The sequence below is a fragment of the Thamnophis elegans genome, chromosome 2 (genome assembly GCF_009769535.1).
Source record: "Thamnophis elegans isolate rThaEle1 chromosome 2, rThaEle1.pri, whole genome shotgun sequence".
NCBI classification, from domain to species: Eukaryota; Metazoa; Chordata; class Lepidosauria; order Squamata; family Colubridae; genus Thamnophis; species Thamnophis elegans.
The window spans coordinates 174,194,178-174,212,101 of NC_045542.1; the positions used below are offsets into that span (position 1 = coordinate 174,194,178).

The following is a 17,924-nucleotide window of genomic DNA, read 5'->3' on the forward strand; positions in this document are numbered from 1 at the left end:
CAGAGAGAAGCAACTTCTCTGGGGACCTTGAACTTCTTCTAGGACTCCATGTGCAGAGGGGCAGCTGGAGAACTGCATGTTACTACAAAATCACAGGAACAGCACCGAGGGCACAATTGTAACCCTTTCTATTGGGACATATTGGGAAATGAATGTTGTAGGATAAGAGTTCAACCCCAGGTGAAAGAGTTCTGATGTTCTTTAGGATGGCATCTTCTATTCTATGCATTCCATTATTAACTGAGACGACTGGATAAGGTGACCCTCCAATGTTTGTGTTTGATGCTCCCTTATCCTGAGTGGTGAGGGTGGAATGGAGGTTATGCATCCATCCTTCCCCTACATGACCTCTCTCTGGCCTTTGATACTACTAATCATGGTATCCCCTGAAGATACCTGTAACACCACATGAAGTTTAACTACCACTTTATAATGTCTTGGTAAGACCACACTTAGAATATTGAATTCAGTTTTGGTCGTCGTTATATAAAAAAGATGTGTCCTGAGAAAGTGCAGAGAACAGGAAAAAAAAGGTGATTATGGGATTGGAGCAGTGGTGGGTTTCAAAAATTTTTGGAACCTCTTCTGTAGGTGTGGCCTGCTTTCCAGGTCCACTGGTGGAACCTCTTCTAACCGGTTCGGTAGATTTGATGAACCGGTTCTACCGAATAGATGCGAACTGGTAGGAACCCACCTCTGGATTGGAGGCTAAAACATATGAAGAATGGTTGCAGGAATTGGGTATGTCCATTTGAATGAAAAGAACTGGCTTGACAGCTTAGCAATGTCCAATATCTAAGGGGCTGCCACAAAGAAGAGGGGCTCATCCTATTCGCCAAAGCACTTGAAGACAGGGCAAGAAACTATTGATGGAAACTAATCAAGGGGAGAAGTAACCTAGAACTAAGGAAAAAATCTCCTGACAGAATAATTAAAATTGTCAGGGTTCCAACTGATGCCCTAAAACCTTGGCGGCAACAACTAGATCTGATTTTTTTTTGTCTCAGGCTGGTTGAGATGTGATCCGGAAGTTGGAGATCATAAATATCAGTCCATTGCCAAGGATAGTTTGCTCCCAGCTTGCCTTTCAGCCCACTGGTTCTATACAGGGAAGCAGTGCCTACTTCATTGAATGATATTCTTTCTTTTATATATATATATATATATATATATATATATATATATATATATATATATATATATATATATATATATATATATATATATATATATATATATATATATATATTATTACAAACATGTGACTGCATTAACAGTGTTGCACCTGAGTGTCATATATTTTAATAAAAATATGATCAATAATAATATTGATCATATTTTTTTCATCTGACAAGCTTATATAATTCTTGTAATGATACACATCCGTTTATTAAATTATTATGTAATCTTTAATATTTAATATTTCAATGTTTCATTTCTATTCCAATCACTCTATTCTAAGCGTTGTACCTTTTAATACAACTATGTTATTAATCATATTTATTACTTTTAACAAGCTTATACAATTTTAATAATAGTACAAACATGCTAAATTTAAATATTCAATTATTTGCTTGTTCAATTTATAATCCTTAAATATTTAATTATTCAATATTTCAATATGTTATTTTTATGCACTTAGTCTTATATACCGACTGCTTCAAGGTGCTTTTATAGCCTTCTCTAAGTCGTTTACAGAGTCAGCATATTGGCCCCAACAATTTAATAAAAATAAAGTATTTTTAGTCATAGTTGTTGCATTTAGTAAGCATACACCTATTCATATTGAACTATATAATTTTCATTATTTATGTAATCAATGGTTTGATTAATTATTTTTAGAACAGTCACCATATTATTTAAGTTTACTTAGTAATGCCATCAATCAAATTCTAATTTCTCCTCTTATTATTACTTCTCCTTATTATATAAAAATGGGTATTTTATTAATCCCCCATCTCTGGTTTCCATCCCTATTCTAACTTTGATTACACCACTAGTGTATTAAAACATATTCCCTTTCTAACCATCATCTCTTACCCACTTCAAAGCTTTAATTGTTCATTTCTTAGCTTGCCTCCCATATTCCTTTCTTGGAACCTTATTTCTGTTAGCTTCCACATCTTGACTATTCATTTTAAACATTTCTCCCTTCTCTGCCCTTCTCCATTGCCTAGTTTCCAAAGTATCTACTCTCGCCCCTATCTCTCTCCCATAAGAATCTTCCTAGTTCTCCAGTTCCTTTTTTAATTCCCTTGGAATACTCTCCCTTTAGTTTATGTCATCAATCCTTATTATTTTTATTATTATCTCTTCCTTATCATCTTGTTTCATTTGTTTTGTCTCTTCCATTTTTTCATCTACTCTTTCAGTTAGATCATCCTCTTCCTGGGCATCTTGATCATTCATAGTCCTTTCTGTTATATTTCCCAGCATTCCATCTATGCTCTTTATTCAGTTCACTGTTTCCTTAAAATGACTTGTCAGTGTCTCCCTTGTACTTTGAATTACCAATGCCATCTCTTCCCAAGTTCTACTCCTTTCTCCTTGATGAAGCATCTCGTTAAATTTCATTGTGTCCCTTTTTTGTCAAATAATCCAAAGACCATACATTCAAACCTATGGTCACTTCTAACAAATTTTAATATTCTTAGTTCTTTGTATCCCAAAATTAATCAACCTGTTCCTCTGGATAGCTCCACAATTTTGGGAGTATGTTATTCTTCCTTTCGTCAGCAGATGGCACTCTTAGTTTGGACTTCAATATTAAACAGTTTTTGCATTTTCCCATAATGGAAAAATAATGTTGATTTTTAAGTAGATAATCTCAGCATTTCAAAATGCTTATCCAAAGCATTTTGTCCATCCAGTTTGAAAGTCCGATTTTCTGTATTTTAATGATTTTTCTGCCTTTTTCCTTTAATTCTTTTTCCTTCTGTGCTTAGATGGTCATCTGGCTCCCCAGCTTCGTGGCAGGCACCTTAGACTGCCTCTTCCCCTCGTCATGGCATAGAGGGAAAAAAGCCCCAGGTTTCAGCAGGAGAGTTGAGATCCCTCCTGTGTCCCCCCCGCAAAGCTCCCACCTTAGCTTCGCTGCTCCTACAAGGTGGCTTTGATTCCTTTTGGAGCAGACAAATAGGGAGAAGCCAGCACAGGAATGGAGAGTTCCATTCCCTGTGCCCGTTAACTCTATGAAGCTCCACCCATCTTCCTTCATTGAATGATTTTCACAGAGTTATCTTTAGCAAGATTTATTGATATGAAAAGGAATGGAGTTACAATAATTCCAGTCTTTCAACTCTTTCCCACTTAGAAATATGCAAATTTGATTTTTTTGGTGTCCTCTTACATGCAATATATGTGAACACAATGCATATTTTATTTCAAATACAAAGAACTTTTACAATTTTAACTAGGTAACATCTGAACTTGGATGTTTTGCAGATGTTTCATTTCATCTTATTTAGTTCTAAATATCTTTGGCAATATAATACAGTTGAAACAGACATTGACAAGACTGCATGGCCCTGATGCATTAACAGCATCTAAGGTACACCTCGAATTTTGGGATCCTTGACCCCAACACAACAGTTTAATTGTGTAAATTTTTTTAAAAATAGAATGAAAGTTAGCAATACTTATATGTCTTACCTATGGGATGAAAAACTGGAATAACTTGGATCAATGTCTTTAAAATGTAATATATGCTAGTTATAATTGAATTATAGTGGAATTAATAGTGAAATTAATCCATTAGAAAATATTAATATTTTAAGTTTATTGGTCTGCTGAAAGAATATTTTTTCTAAAAATGGGCATCAGATTTGTGAAAGTGTTTATGTGTCAGAAAAAGAAAGAGAGAAAAAGGATGGAGGGAGAAAGAGAGAGAGAGAGATGGTAAGAAATTTAAGGACTCTAGTTTCTATTAATTCTTTTTCTACAGCATCATTGTTGCTTCAAATCAAAGTTTACATCGAAACAATATTGGACAGAAATGTAAAGATTAAAATGTAGATGTGATATAAATTGTATTACTAAAGTATATAATCCCTTTATGTAACTGACCTGAACATTAAAGAATGTGTTTGGGTTATATGTTATCTGTTAAGTCTGTTATCTATTTTTGCAAAGAAATTGAAGGACTGTGTTTCTCTAAAACTTATACTTAAAAATGTTTAAGGATTGAACTAATTCCTGGTTGATGAAAATGGATATTATTTAGGACTTTTTATTAATTTTTTCTTCACTATTTCTGTTATAGCTGGCTCATAGTGTATATTTGGATATTCATATTTTTATTTCTTTCAGTTTTAAATAACCTTAATTATGATACAGATGAAAAGGAGGATACAAACCTTATAATAACTAGTTCCCTACTTTTATGATTAGATGTTCCTTAGTGTTTAGATCTGGTTTTAGGATGATAATGTAGCACTTGGGGAAGAAGATGCAGCCCAGCAGTCCAACACTAGAAGTCAAGATGGAGAAGACCTGCACAATCACCATGGACTTTCCTTTGGTGCTCAGATAGGTGGGCATGAAGGAGATCCAGACACTGCAAAAGACCAACATGCTGAAGGTGATCGGTTTGGCTTCATTGAAGGCCCCAGGCAGGTTCCTGGCCAGGAAAGCTACTGAGAAGCATATGGCAGCTAGGAAACCCATATAGCCCAGAACAATATAAAACATGGTGACAGAACCTTCGTTGCATTGAAGGATGATCACTCCTGGCTGGGAGTGGAGGTCAGAGTCAGGGAATGGGGGAGAAACTCCCAGCCAGATGGAGCAGATGATAATTTGGATAGAGGAACAAGAAAGGATGATGGAGTTGGCCAAGCTCTTCCCCAACCATCTCTTTACTCGGTTTCCTGGTTTTGTGGCCAGAAAAGCCAGCACCACTGTGATTGTTTTGGCCAACACAGAAGACACGGCTACTGAGAAGACAATGCTGAACACTGTTTGTCGGAGAAGGCAGGTGACTTTCCTTGGTTGACCAATGAAGAGTAAAGGAGACAGGAAGCAAAGCAGGAGGGATACAAGGATGACGTAGGAGAGATCCCGGTTGTTGGCTTTGACAATGGGAGTTTCTAGGTATTTAATGAATATGATTAAAACAAAGGCTGCAACTAGGAACAAAAGTAGGGCAAAGGAGACAAGCACAATGCTCAAATGTTCTTCATAGGACAGGAAGGAGATTCTTTTGGGGATACATTGGATTCGGTTCTCGGTTGAATATTGATCATCTGGGCACTTGGTGCATTTTTCAGTATCTGAGCAAATAGAAAGAAATATTTCTTTTATAGTTTCTCCTTTCAAATTTCAAGAAAGACATGCTTAAATGACAGCTGATACTGAGAGACAGGAAAGCCCCAGTAAATGGTAAAAAGGAGACTGTACATAAAGATACACATACACAATTTCAGTATATGTATGATTTTATAAAGAATAACAAAATAATATCCCAAAGAGTAATACCGGGCACCACAACTACCCTTCACTGTGTCCACCCACACTTTCAGCCTCCTCTGACCTCACCCTATACCCATGATGGCGAATCTCTGGCACACATACCAGAGGTGGCATGCAAAGCCCTCTCTGTGGGCGCATGCGGCATCACCCCAGGGTCTCAGTGCATGTGTCCACCCATGTCCAAGCATGTGTGGTTTTTTATGCACATGTTTGCACATTCTCATGCACATGTTCACACATGTGTGCCTTGCAGCTTGGACATGTGTGCATGGACACAGTTTGGGCACTCGGTGCCTAAAAGGTTCGTCAATCACTGCCCTATGCCAGTGCCTGGGGGAAGAGTCATTTCTCTAGAGGTTTAGGAGGTCTGTCAGATCTTAACAGAGAAGGGACTGCAAAAAAAAAAAAAAAAAGGCAGGCTTCCAGGGAACCACAGAGTTATAAAATTTTAGGGAATTGACCTGGAACATGCCTTTCATATTTGCTATATTGAGATGAGTAGACAGCTTCAAAGTGAGGAATTCACATCAATACCCTGGTTCTATGCCATCCAGAACTTTGAAGATGAACTTATTTGCATTTGAGGAAAGGTTGGGTGCCTGTGGAGCTCACACAACAGGCGTGTAAGATGGTAGAATGTAGGGGAACCAGAGGTAGCATTCAGAAGGTTCTGACCAGTTTTGGAGAACTGGTAGCAGAAATTTTGAGTAGTTCGGAGAACTGGTAAATACCACCTCTAACTGGCCCCGCCCACATCTCTTCTCTGCCTCCAGCGTCTCAGCTGATTGGGAGGAAATGGAGATTTTACAGGATCCTTCCCCTGCCATGGCCAGCAAGCCATGGCAAGCAAACCATACCACATCCATGCCCACAGAACCTGTAGTTAAAAAATTTGAATCCCACCACTGAGGGGAACCGAATAGTGGTGTGTGCCATTGCATTCTGAACCATTTGTATATGGTGTATTTCATGGTATAAAAACAAGTATCAGCAGATACCCTTGCTTTGCACTTGGTTCCCATGGGCTCAAATTTATTTCTGTGCAGAAATACAGGATTGGATCCCAGGTACTTCTCTCAGCATGGGCTGGGGTCGACAAACTAACTTCAAAGTGAGAGTAGATCCAAGATTGGAGGACTAGAAATCTCTTAAAATGTGTTCCTTTCAATAGGCCTGAGGATCCCCCGGGAACAAGTAACTTGCGTGCTGATTACCATATTTTTCGGAGTATAAGATGCACCTTTTTCCCTCAAAAAAGAGGCTGAAAATCTGGGTGCATGTTTTACACTGAATACAGTTTTTTTGCCTCCTATGACCCCGCCCGTTCACCAAATGGCTGTGCAGAGCTGTAGGAGGCTTTCAGAGAGGTCCTGGGGGCTGGGGAAGGCAGAAATGAGTGAAAAACGGGCCAGGTTTTACTCAATTCCCCCCCCACCAGCCCCCAGGAGTACTCTATAAACCTTCTGAAGGCTATGCATGCAATTGGTTGCAAAAAATGAGCCATTTTTGCTTGTTTTTGGGGGGCCACCCCCCAGGAGCACTTTATATGCCTCCTAAAGGCTATTCATGCCTCTTTAAAAAAAAAAAAAAACAACGGGCCATTTTTGGGAGGTTTGCAGAGTGTAAAAACTTTTTTTTTAATTTGCCTCTTCAAGACCTTGGTGTGTCTTATACTCCGGTGTGTCTTATACTTAAAAAATACGGTATGTGTTGGTGTATATCCTTCTAACAATCTTGTTCATTTAAAAAAATGTCATGGTTTTAATCTCATTTTTAATATGTTTTCTTCTTGATTTTATTGTATGTTGCCCTGAGTCACTTTGTGAGATAAATAAAAATTTAAAAATATTTAAACGAAAAGGTTAATTCCTGATGTAACACAGGACTTAAACATTTAAATGAAATAGAATGGAATAGAATAAAATAGAATAGAATAATAGAGTTTGAAGGGATCTTGGAGGTCTTCTAGTCCAACCCTCTGCCTAGACAGGAAACCCTATACAATTTCATACAAATGATTATCCAATCTTCCAGTGTTGGAGCATTCACAACTTTTGGAGGAAAGTTGTTCCACTGATTAATTGTTCTAACTGTCAGGAAATTTCTCCTTAGTTCTAAGTTGGTTCTCTCCTTGATTAGTTTCCACGCTTCTTTCTTCTTGTCCTACCCTCGGGTGCTTTGGAGAATACCTTGACTCTCTCTTCTTTGTGGCAACCCCTAAGATGCTGGAACACTGCTATAATGTCACTCCTAGTCCTTCTAGTCCTAAAATAGAATCTTTTTCTTTTCCTTTTCCTTTTTCCTTTTTCCTTTTCTTTCCTCTTTATTTATTTCTTTCTTTCTTTCTTTTCTTTTGGTGCTGTAATTTTTTCTATTTCATTATTTAATAACCAAAACAATTGGAAAGATGAGAAGAAGTGGGAAGACCAAGTAGCAATCCTACCAAGGAATCCATTTCGGTGGTTATAGTGAACCTGGGATTATTGAAATGAGCTACAAATAATATTTCTGTTTAACTCTTAAACTATAACATAGACATTTAGAGCACTGGAGAAAGAAGATAAAGATTTATTCCTAATATTGGAGAGGGAGGGAGAGAGAAAGAGCGATGCCCTTAAGGAAAATTTGATATGGGTGAGGGAGATCTATTGACCTGAAACCATACCTCATATTTTAAAAAAGTTCAATTGTTGCTAAGAAAGGACAACATGGAAGGACACTTCCAAACTGACAAGAAGAAGAGAGATTCCTTCTGGCAGATGCACCCTGTCTTTCCATCCCATCCTACCTTATCCTTCCAAATCTTTTTCTTACTCAGCCCAGAAATCGGGCAACTTGAAAATAAACAAGAATAACATAACCAAGCTTAGCTGTACTTCCAAATGATCTGGATGAATCTAATGTTCTTTCCTCACTCACCTTCCTGAGTGGAGATGGTCCCCTCTGGACAAGGAACACAGTCATAGCAGCAAACTGGCTCTCCTTCCCAAGTTTGTTTGAAAAATCCAGGATGACAGTTTTCTACACATTTGGACTGAGGCAGAGGCTAAGCAGAAAAACAATGAATGCCAAAGCATTCAGGAAAAATGGTGCCCAAAAGTATGTTAGTGAAGTAGCCCACAGGATTCCCTTTTGATAAATATGAAATCTCTAACAAGTTCCCAAACTTGTTAACAGCCGTTTCCCCCAAGGAAGAGTTCTGGGACCCAGATTCCTTCTGCTTTACATCAACAACCTATGTGATCATATTAAAAGCAGCTGCGTCCTCTTCACTGATGATGAAAAATTATTTAAATTAAATTAAACCACTCCAAACTCAATTGCAGAAAATATGACTTCCGCAAAAGAGTGGTCAATGCCTTGAATGTTCTACATGACTCAATTGTTACATCCTCAAACCCTCACCGCTTCAACCTTAAACTGTCTACCATGGACCTCACCCCATTCCTAAGAGGTCCATAAAGGGGTGTGTGGAAAATAACACCAGTGTGCCTACTATTCCTGTCCTACTGTCCCCATTTATTTGCATTCATTTCCTTTGTTCATGTCCAACTTCATATTTATACCTGCTATCTTGTACATGTTTGAAAAATTAATAAATAAAAACAAATAAATAAAATTGCAGGAGATACAACTGCCAACAGATTTTTCATATATTTCCTCCCTTTTGCTTCTGGAATATCTCATTGCAATACAAGAGTTTCTACTTAATACATTGTAGAAGGATAGGATAGAATGGGATGGGATTGGGTGGAATGGAATGGAATGGAATTCTTTATTGTCCAAGTGTGATTGGACACACAAGGAATTTTTCTTTGGTGCATATGCTCTCAGAGAAAAACATTTAAGCATTAAGTGACAACCAGTGGATTCTTCCTCATGGCTGTATTAACATGAATTCCTCCATTCTTCATATATCCATGATTTTAAACTTTGATGATGATTGCTCTATTCTAATAAAGATATTGAATTCTTGACATCATTATATTCAAGAATAATCACCCCAAAATTTCATTTTAGTCACAGCTGAATCAGCTTAAAGCATTGTTCCACATTATAACATCTGAAAGACACCTTGGACTAAAATCCTCCCAAGTGTCCCAAGCATGGTAAGAAAAAAGTGTTCTCCCTACATTCAAATCATCCTTCTTGGTGATTAGGCTTTGCCCACTTGAAATGAATCCTAAGGCTTTGGAAAACATAGAAAAGACCCCAATATTTTGCTCACCTTATTTAACCATTTTAGCTGTGAAAGAAAACCTTGGTTGATAAAAAGTTTCTGTCTTTCAAAACTCCCTGGGTACTTTATGATGTAATTATTCTTTGGGAGAACCACCAAGCTCCAGATGTTCACATCTGCTACCAGATCTCCATTTTGGTCCAAGTACATTTTCATCTCAGAAAGATTGCAAAATGTATTCTTCTGCAAAAAGGGATGAAACTAGAATGGAAAAATCCAGAAATTTCAAATGGTATTTTAATTTATTATCCTATATGGTCTTTTCACATTTGAATCTATGTAATACAGTTGTCTAACTTTGAAATATTCTTGTTGAGGGAACTAATGTTGCCACTATTTTAAAGAGGGAAAGATTCAAAAAATTGTCCATCTTATATTGACTAAATAAACAGTATATTGATAAATATAACCTGTCAGTTATATTAAACATTCTAGAGCTGGTCACAAATAAATTGAATAAATAAACTCTTCTTAAGAAACTTCTAAAACTCCTTGAAAGTAACAGCGTGATAACCAGAAAGCAAAGCAACAAAGATTCGACAATTTTGTTCAATCATATATTGACAATATAAATAATTGACACAATTTGTCAGTTATAGGGAGCATTCAAGAACAGGTCAAAGATACCCAAACTAACAAAAAAATATTATTCATTCTTTCAAAATTTGTCAAGAAGTTGCTAGGCTAATATTCTGCCATGTAGACCACATGGGGAATATTACCAGGTGAGCTACAGTAGTGGCCAAAATTGTGGAAACTTTTTGGGAAAAGTGTATTTTTGAGGTTTGATGGGTAATAAGACAACCTTTTTTAGAGTAGTACCAATTATATATCAATGGAAAAATAATTTAATCAAGAATGTAATTCAACAAAGTTTGTTTAATTATCTGTATTTTATGAAAGGTTATAGCCAAATATAGCAAGCAAAAACCCAATTAATAGAAGCAATAATTACATTTTGGTTTCATATTATAACAACTGAAGAAGTAAAAGACTTGGTTCACTCCATGGGAAGACATTGTAAGGCCATAATTCACGCTAAAGATTACCCAACTAAGAATTAACTGACATGGTGATAATTTTTGTATGTCTCGGTTTTTCTACATGCTTCATTGTTCTTCTTTATAACTCCTATTCTAATAACAAATCCTTCATAAAAATTATTGCATTGCATTCTTAATTAAATTATCTTTCCATTGATATATAATTTTATGGTATTACTCCAAAGAAAAGTGATGTTATTAGCCATAAAACATGTATGCTTTTCCCAAAAGGTTTCCACACTTTTGGCCGCTACTGTAATTATATTTCATTGTAATGCTACATTAAAAGAACCTTGCAACTGTGAAAGTACAAATCTCCCACCAATGCTTTGTAAAGCCTGAAAAGTTCAAATCCTTTTTGATTTTCTTTCTCTACTGTTATGCAGCTGTGCCCTCCTCTTATCAAACCATTTGCTAGGAACAATCCATGTTTGTCCACAGGAAAATCAGAAAGCATCTGGGAGCACTTTTCAAACTAACACAAACTCACAGTTGGAAAATGGAGGAGACAACACTCTTGCAATATTTCTCATAGCTCCCTGTCTTGAGAACATTATGACTCAAGAGAAGAGATTGGTCAAACCTGTTGGACTTTGTAGTAGAAAGAGATTGATATGGTTCCCTTTCTTTTTGTTTGGATTACGTTTGATGGATTCTTGTTGGAACCCCGTACCTGCCATGGCTGAAGCCTTGAAGCTCCCATAGTTTCTTGACCCTCCTTGCTTCTCCTCCTGGATATGGAGGAATATGCTGCATTCAAAGCATAAGCCAGAGTCCTAACAACACTGTAAACACGAGGATCAACTCCAAATTTGTAACTGTTCCTTTTGTCTTTAGTCTCCATTGGTGCTTTCTGGGTGCATCTTTTTCGGCCTTTGACAGAAAAGACGTGCTTTGAAAAAGAACAGTGAAAACACTTATGTAGGGGTGCCACCACAATAGGTGATTGGTAAGTCTTCTCATAACCTCTTTCCTGGATCTGAAAGTTCCAAATACTATGGACATATTGGTAAACTCTGTGACTTCTCACTGGTAATTCTCCAAAGAGTGTGATGATCCAGACTTTCCCTTCAATGGTTCCTGGCAAATCTCCAAGTGTGAAATGGAGAGCAGAAATTCCATCAATCATGGTATTATAGTCTGTAAAGAAAACAAAGACATTGACTTGCCTCCACTTAGAGATAGCATCCTTCAAGGGTGCTATATATATAGTCACTGAGAAGCGTTGTGCTACAACAACACAAATTCCATTCTTAACAAGCACAGGACTAAAAGTCCTCATGAAATTCTCTCCCCTCACTGTGTCTGAAGCAAAGAGACCAATCAAAGTCCATCTGAAATGGAGAAGCAATTGAACAATTGCTTGGTACTGGACTTCACTTTTGGGGGCCATCCGGTAGAAAAAGGGGAAATGACTTTTATCACTCAGAGCCTCTGAAACAAATCTACAAGTGATCTGAAAGAGCAATGAAGAATGCTGTGTTATATTTGGGGTCAGATGAAATCCAGGATATTACCTTTTAATAAATCAGTAACAGTGGCAATAGCACTTAGACATACTTTTTCACAGTGCTTTACAGCCCTCCCTAAGCAGTTTATAGAGTCAGCCTCTTTCTCCAACAATCTGGGTCCTCATTTTACTGACCTCAGAAGGATGGAAGGTTGAGTCAATCTTGAGGCTGGTGAGATGAGCTGCCAAATTGGCAAATTCCTGGCAGCCAGCAGTCAGCAGAAGTAGCCTGGAGTACTGCACTCTAATCACTGTGCCATCTCGGCTCAATAGGAAATTCAAACTATGGACCCTCTTCGAATCTTTTATGATCATGAACAGATTGGGGTAAAACTACTTAATGTGTTAACTAATGTGTTAAAAGTGTAACATTTATAATACAATTAATAGTAATAATGACTACAGAAGACATACTGTATATGTTTTATAAAGAATAGGTAAGGTAATACATTGAAATTATTATTTTTGTGAATCTGGAATTTGTTCATCATTGCAAATATCATTATTTTACCTTAGATCACATAGAAAATATTAGCTTCCATCACTGCTAAATCTTCGTTTGTATAGAAAAACTTTGATTGGACACAGAGACTCTCCTCTCCATCACATGTGAAATGCATAAGCCTCTAAAGCAATGTTATAGGGCAGCATGCAGTAGAAATACAATAACCAAATATAGATAAATAGCCATGATGATGGCCCTGGTAAGAAGCAGTTCTTGAATTCAATAGAGCAGGCAGGTTAGATCTATTGCTCACCCCCACCGCACCCCTACCCCCACTCACTTTACTATGTAGATATACAGAAACACAAACCTGTGGGACTTTGTAGGTGCCTACTAATGTTGATATCTGTGTGGAAATTTCCCTGAGACCTCGATCAATAATAACCATAAGATTGTCCTTCCTTCCACAGCTATAGTTGGGAACATTGACTTCTCCAGTAGAGAGCGTGTCCATCAAGGCATCAGAAGTGTGAAGGGTGCTCAAATAGTTGTCATGGACATTGTAGCCAAATGTGAGATTATGCAGGAGCCAGGTATTCTTGTTGACCAATTGAATGGCGAAAACGAAGGGTAGCATTTTTGCCAGATTAACGTGCCTAGTACTGTATAAATGTTTTCATGTTATCACCACCAGAAACAGCAAGAACAAAATATTTTAATTTATTCCTATTTATCTCCATGAGTCTACTAAGTCATCAATATTGATCCAAAAGCATGGTCAAATGTTAGTCACCCATTATTAGTTTTTTTTCAGTTTTGAAAAGATGAGGTGGGGATATTCTTCCACCAGGGTTAAGAATCACAAGTAAACCCTAATTTCTAATAGTACTAATTTTAATCTACAGAGTAAGCAGCTGCTCAGCTTGAACTCCTAAGTAAAAAGAATTCTTGGTTTTATTTGTGAATTGCAATAAAGCAAAGCCTGAGCTGAAATTTGCATGCCAAAATCTCCAAGTGTAACTTTCCCCCAGTTTAAGTACTTCCCATAGTTGGCCCCCATCGCTCAATCAATTTTTATAAAAAATGCTTTTGGAATGGTCCCTTCGGTATGGACTGGAAATACAGCTGCATTCCATTCCCGCCTGTCTCACCCCAAAGGCATGGGAACAGTAAAGCCTTCTCCCCTCCCATCCAGATCCTCTGGACTTCTGTCTCTCCATTTCTCCGGTTCTTTTCAGTTCTTTTTGCCCATCTCTGCATTTGAGTCTCATAGAAGTTATGGTAAAAGAGAAGAGCCTTATAAATCAAAGCCAACCAGGATCTGATACATAACCCTACAATTTAGGTGTAAGTGAAATAAAAAGATGGGAGGAAGAGTGTTAGAAATGCAAACAGAGAAGAAGCAAGTCCATCACAGTGAATGACTTACGGAGGAGATGAAATGTAACGAGCCCCATTGAACAGTAATAGCTCAGGAGAAGGTTTTGCTACCGTTTCAATCACACTAATGATGTGGTCTCCTGGCCCGTAATAGTTCCAAGGGTTTCCTTTGTCCTGCTTCTTCAAAGTCAGGGGACATTTCTTTCTGAGACCTCCACAGTTTATGTGGGTGAGAACCAGCAGCATCATAGAAAGCAGAAGCAGGAGGTCCATACCTCCTTGGCCTGAATCAGCCACTTCTCTATTTCTAAACCTCAAGAAGTTAGAAGAATTCAAAGCACTCTCACAAGATGGAAATGCTGGTGGGTTCCCTGGTTTAGACAGAGACAAACTGAGCTTCACGATAAAAGGAGAGAAAGGTACATTCAAGTGCATGTCCTCTGCCTGTCCTAAATCTTGTGAAAACACCCAACATAACTAGAGGTATTTATCCTTTTCTGGTGCAAGATTACTGCCATGTTGCATCAGTCTGGGTTTACATCAAAGGCAGCCACCGGAGAAGTATCAGAAAAGGTCTCAAAGTACAGGATGGTGATAATTACAGAGAGAGAAGCAACTTCTCTGGGGACCTTGAACTTCTTCCAGGACTCCATGTGCAGAGGGGCAGCTGGGGAACTGCATGTTACTACAAAATCACAGGAATTACACCTATTATTATTAGTCACCATATTATTTAAGTACCGTATATACTCGAGTATAGGCCGACCCGAATATAAGCCGAGGCACCTAATTTTACCACAAAAAACTGGAAAAGTTATTGACTTGAGTATAAGCCTAGGGTGGGAAATGCAGCAGCTACCGGTAAATTTCAAAAATAAAAATAGATACCAATAATGTTTTTGAATATTTATTTCAAAGAAAAACAGTAAACTAGCGGTGTATTCAATGAAATACTTCACTCACCTCATGATGCTGATGTCCCGCTGTGATGATGATGTCCCGTGCAGCCGCGGGAGCGATGTCCCGCCTCCTATGACACACGGCACAGTGATTCCTATCATTGGATCACTGTACCAGAGGAGGTGGGACATCGCTATGTGGCTGCTTGCCATAACAAGGAGGAGGTGGGACATCGTTGCAGAGCGGCAGGAGGGGGAGGAAGGGGAATCGTAAGACAGCCCTGCATTACATTAGAACGTGAGGAGGGGGGATGGTGCGGTGCGCGCTGCGCGGCAAACTGACACAGAGGGAGGGGAAACTCACAGGGGCACTGGGCCATTCACGAGTGTCACCCAGCGGCATGGCCCCGCCCCTTTTTCTCCTCCATTTCGGGCAAATTTTTCACTGACTCGAGTATAAGCCGAGGCGGCTTTTTTCAGCCCAAAAAGTGGGCTGAAAAACTAGGCTTATACTCGAGTATATACAGTATACTTAGTAATGCCATCAATCAAATTCTAATTTCTCCTCTTATTATTACTTCTCCTTATTATATAAAAATGGGTATTTTATTAATCCCCCATCTCTGGTTTCCATCCCTATTCTAACTTTGATTATGCCACTAGTGTATTAAAACATATTCCCTTTCTAACCATCATCTCTTACCCACTTTAAAGCTTTAATTGTTCGTTTCTTAGCTTGCCTCCCATATTCCTCTCTTGGAACCTTATTTCTGTCAGCTTCCACATCTTGACTACCCATTTTAAACATTTTTCCCTTCTCTGCCCTTCTCCATTGCCTAGTTTCCAAAGTATCTACTCTCGCCCCTATCTCTCTCCCATAAGAATCTTCCTAGTTCTCCAGTTCCTTTTTTAATTCCCTTGGAATACTCTCCCCTTAGCTTATGTCATCAATCCTTATTATTTTTATTATTATCTCCTACTTATCATCTTCTTTCATTTGTTTTGTCTCTTCCATTTTTTCATCTACTCTTTCAGTTAGATCATCCTCTTCCTGGGCATCTTGATCATTCATAGTCCTTTCTGTTATATTTCCCAGCATTCCATCTATGCTGTTTATTCGGTTCACTGTTTCCTTAAAATGACTTGTCAGTGTCTTCCTTGTACTTTGAATTACCAATGCCATCTCTTCCCAAGTTCTACTCCTTTCTCCTTGATGAAGCATCTCGTTAAATTTCACTGCGTCCCTTTTTTGTCAAATAATCCAAAGACCATATATTCAAAACTATGGTCACATCTAACAAAATTTAATATTCTTAGTTCTTTGTATCCCAAAATTAATCAACCTGTTCCTCTGGATAGCTCCACAATTTTGGGAGTATGTTATTCTTCCTTTTTTCAGCAGATGGCACTCTTAGTTTGGACTTCAATATTAACCAGTTTTTGCATTTTCCCACCTTAGCTTCGCTGCTCCTACACAGTGGCTTTGACTCCTTTTGGAGCAGACAAATAGGGAGAAGCCAGCACAGGAATGGAGAGATCCATTCCCTGTGCCTGTTAACTCTATGAAGCTCCACCCCTCTTCCTTCATTGAATGATTTTCACAGAGTTATCTTTAGCAAGATTTATTGATATGAAAAGGAAGGGAGTTACAATAATTCCAGTCTTTCAACTATTTCCCACTTAGAAATATGCAAATGTGATTTTTTTTTGGGTGTCCTCTTACATGCAATATATGTGAACACAATGCATATTTTATATTATATGTTATCTGTTAAGAGCCGAGGTGGCGCAGTGGTTAGGGTGCAGTACTACAGGCCACTTCAGCTGACTGTTATCTGCAGTTCAGCAGTTCAAATCTCACCGGCTCAAGGTTGACTCAGCCTTCCATCCTTCTGAGGTGGGTGAAATGAGGACCCAGACTGTGGGGGCGATATGCTGATTCTGTAAACCGCTTAGAGAGGGCTGAAAGCCCCATGAAGCAGTATGTAAGTCTAACTGCTATTTCTATTGCTATTTCAAATACAAGGAACATTTACAATTTTAACTAGGTAACATTTGAACTTGGATGTTTTGCAGATGTTTCATTTCATCTCATTTAGTTCTAAATATATTTGGCAATATAATACAGTTGAAACAGACATTGACAAGACTGCATGGCCCTGATGCATTAACAGCATCTAAGGTACACCTCGAATTTTGGGATCCTTGACCCCAACACAACAGTTTCATTGTGTAAATTTTAAAAAAATAGAATGAAAGTTAGCAATACTTATATGTCTTACCTATGGGATGAAAAACTGGAATAACGGGTCAATGTTTTTAAAATGTAATATATGCTAGTTATAATTGAATTATAGTGGAATTAATAGTGAAATTAATCCATTAGAAAATATTAATATTTTAAGTTTATTGGACTGCTGAAAGAGTATTTTTTCTAAAAATGGGCATCAGATTTGTGAAAGTGTGTATGTGTCAGAAAGGATGGAGGGAGAAAAAAAAAAAAAAGAGAGAGAGAGAGAGAGAGAGAGAGAGAGAGAGAGAGAGATGGTGTTATAAGAAATTTAAGGACTCTAGTTCCTATTATTTCTTTTTCTACAGCATCATTGTTACTTCAAATCAAAGTTTACATTGAAACAATTTTAAACGTTAAAATGTAGATGTGATATAAATTGTATTACTAAAGTATATAATCCCTTTATGTAACTAACCTGAACATTAAAGAATGTGTTCGGGTTATATGTTATCTGTTAAGTCTGTTATCTATTTTTACAAAGAAGGACTGTGTTTCACTAAAACTTATACTTAAAAAAAGTTTAAGGATTGAAGTAATTCCTGGTTGATGAAAATGTATATTATTTAGGACTTTTTATTAGTTTTTTCTTAACTTTTTTCTATTATAGCTGGCTCATAGTGTATATTTGGATATTCATATTTTTAT

General features: G+C 37.6%; 1 protein-coding gene across 1 annotated transcript; it reads right to left on the reverse strand.

Moving 5' to 3' along the window:
• Positions 1-339: 339 nt before the first annotated feature.
• Positions 340-13,344, reverse strand: LOC116502615 (vomeronasal type-2 receptor 26-like). Its single transcript, XM_032208485.1, has 5 exons — positions 13,078-13,344; positions 12,133-12,208; positions 11,783-11,892; positions 4,567-5,079; positions 340-396 (listed from the first exon to the last, which is right to left on the reverse strand). The coding sequence occupies exons 1-5, from the start codon at positions 13,342-13,344 to the stop codon at positions 340-342; spliced, it is 1,023 nt and encodes a 340-aa protein (XP_032064376.1).
• Between the last annotated feature and the right edge of the window lie 4,580 nt (positions 13,345-17,924).

Excerpts from the sequence above, each read along its gene's own strand:
- LOC116502615 (XM_032208485.1), bottom strand. The coding sequence starts at position 13,344 with ATGCTACCCTTCGTTTTCGCCATTCAATTGGTCAACAAGAATACCTGG. Across the intron at positions 12,209-13,077 it reads GCACCTACAAAGTCCCACAG|ATCACTTGTAGATTTGTTTC; the intron begins GTTTGTGTTTCT and ends TTGCTCTTTCAG. Across the intron at positions 11,893-12,132 it reads CTACCGGATGGCCCCCAAAA|ACTATAATACCATGATTGAT; the intron begins GTGAAGTCCAGT and ends TTTTCTTTACAG.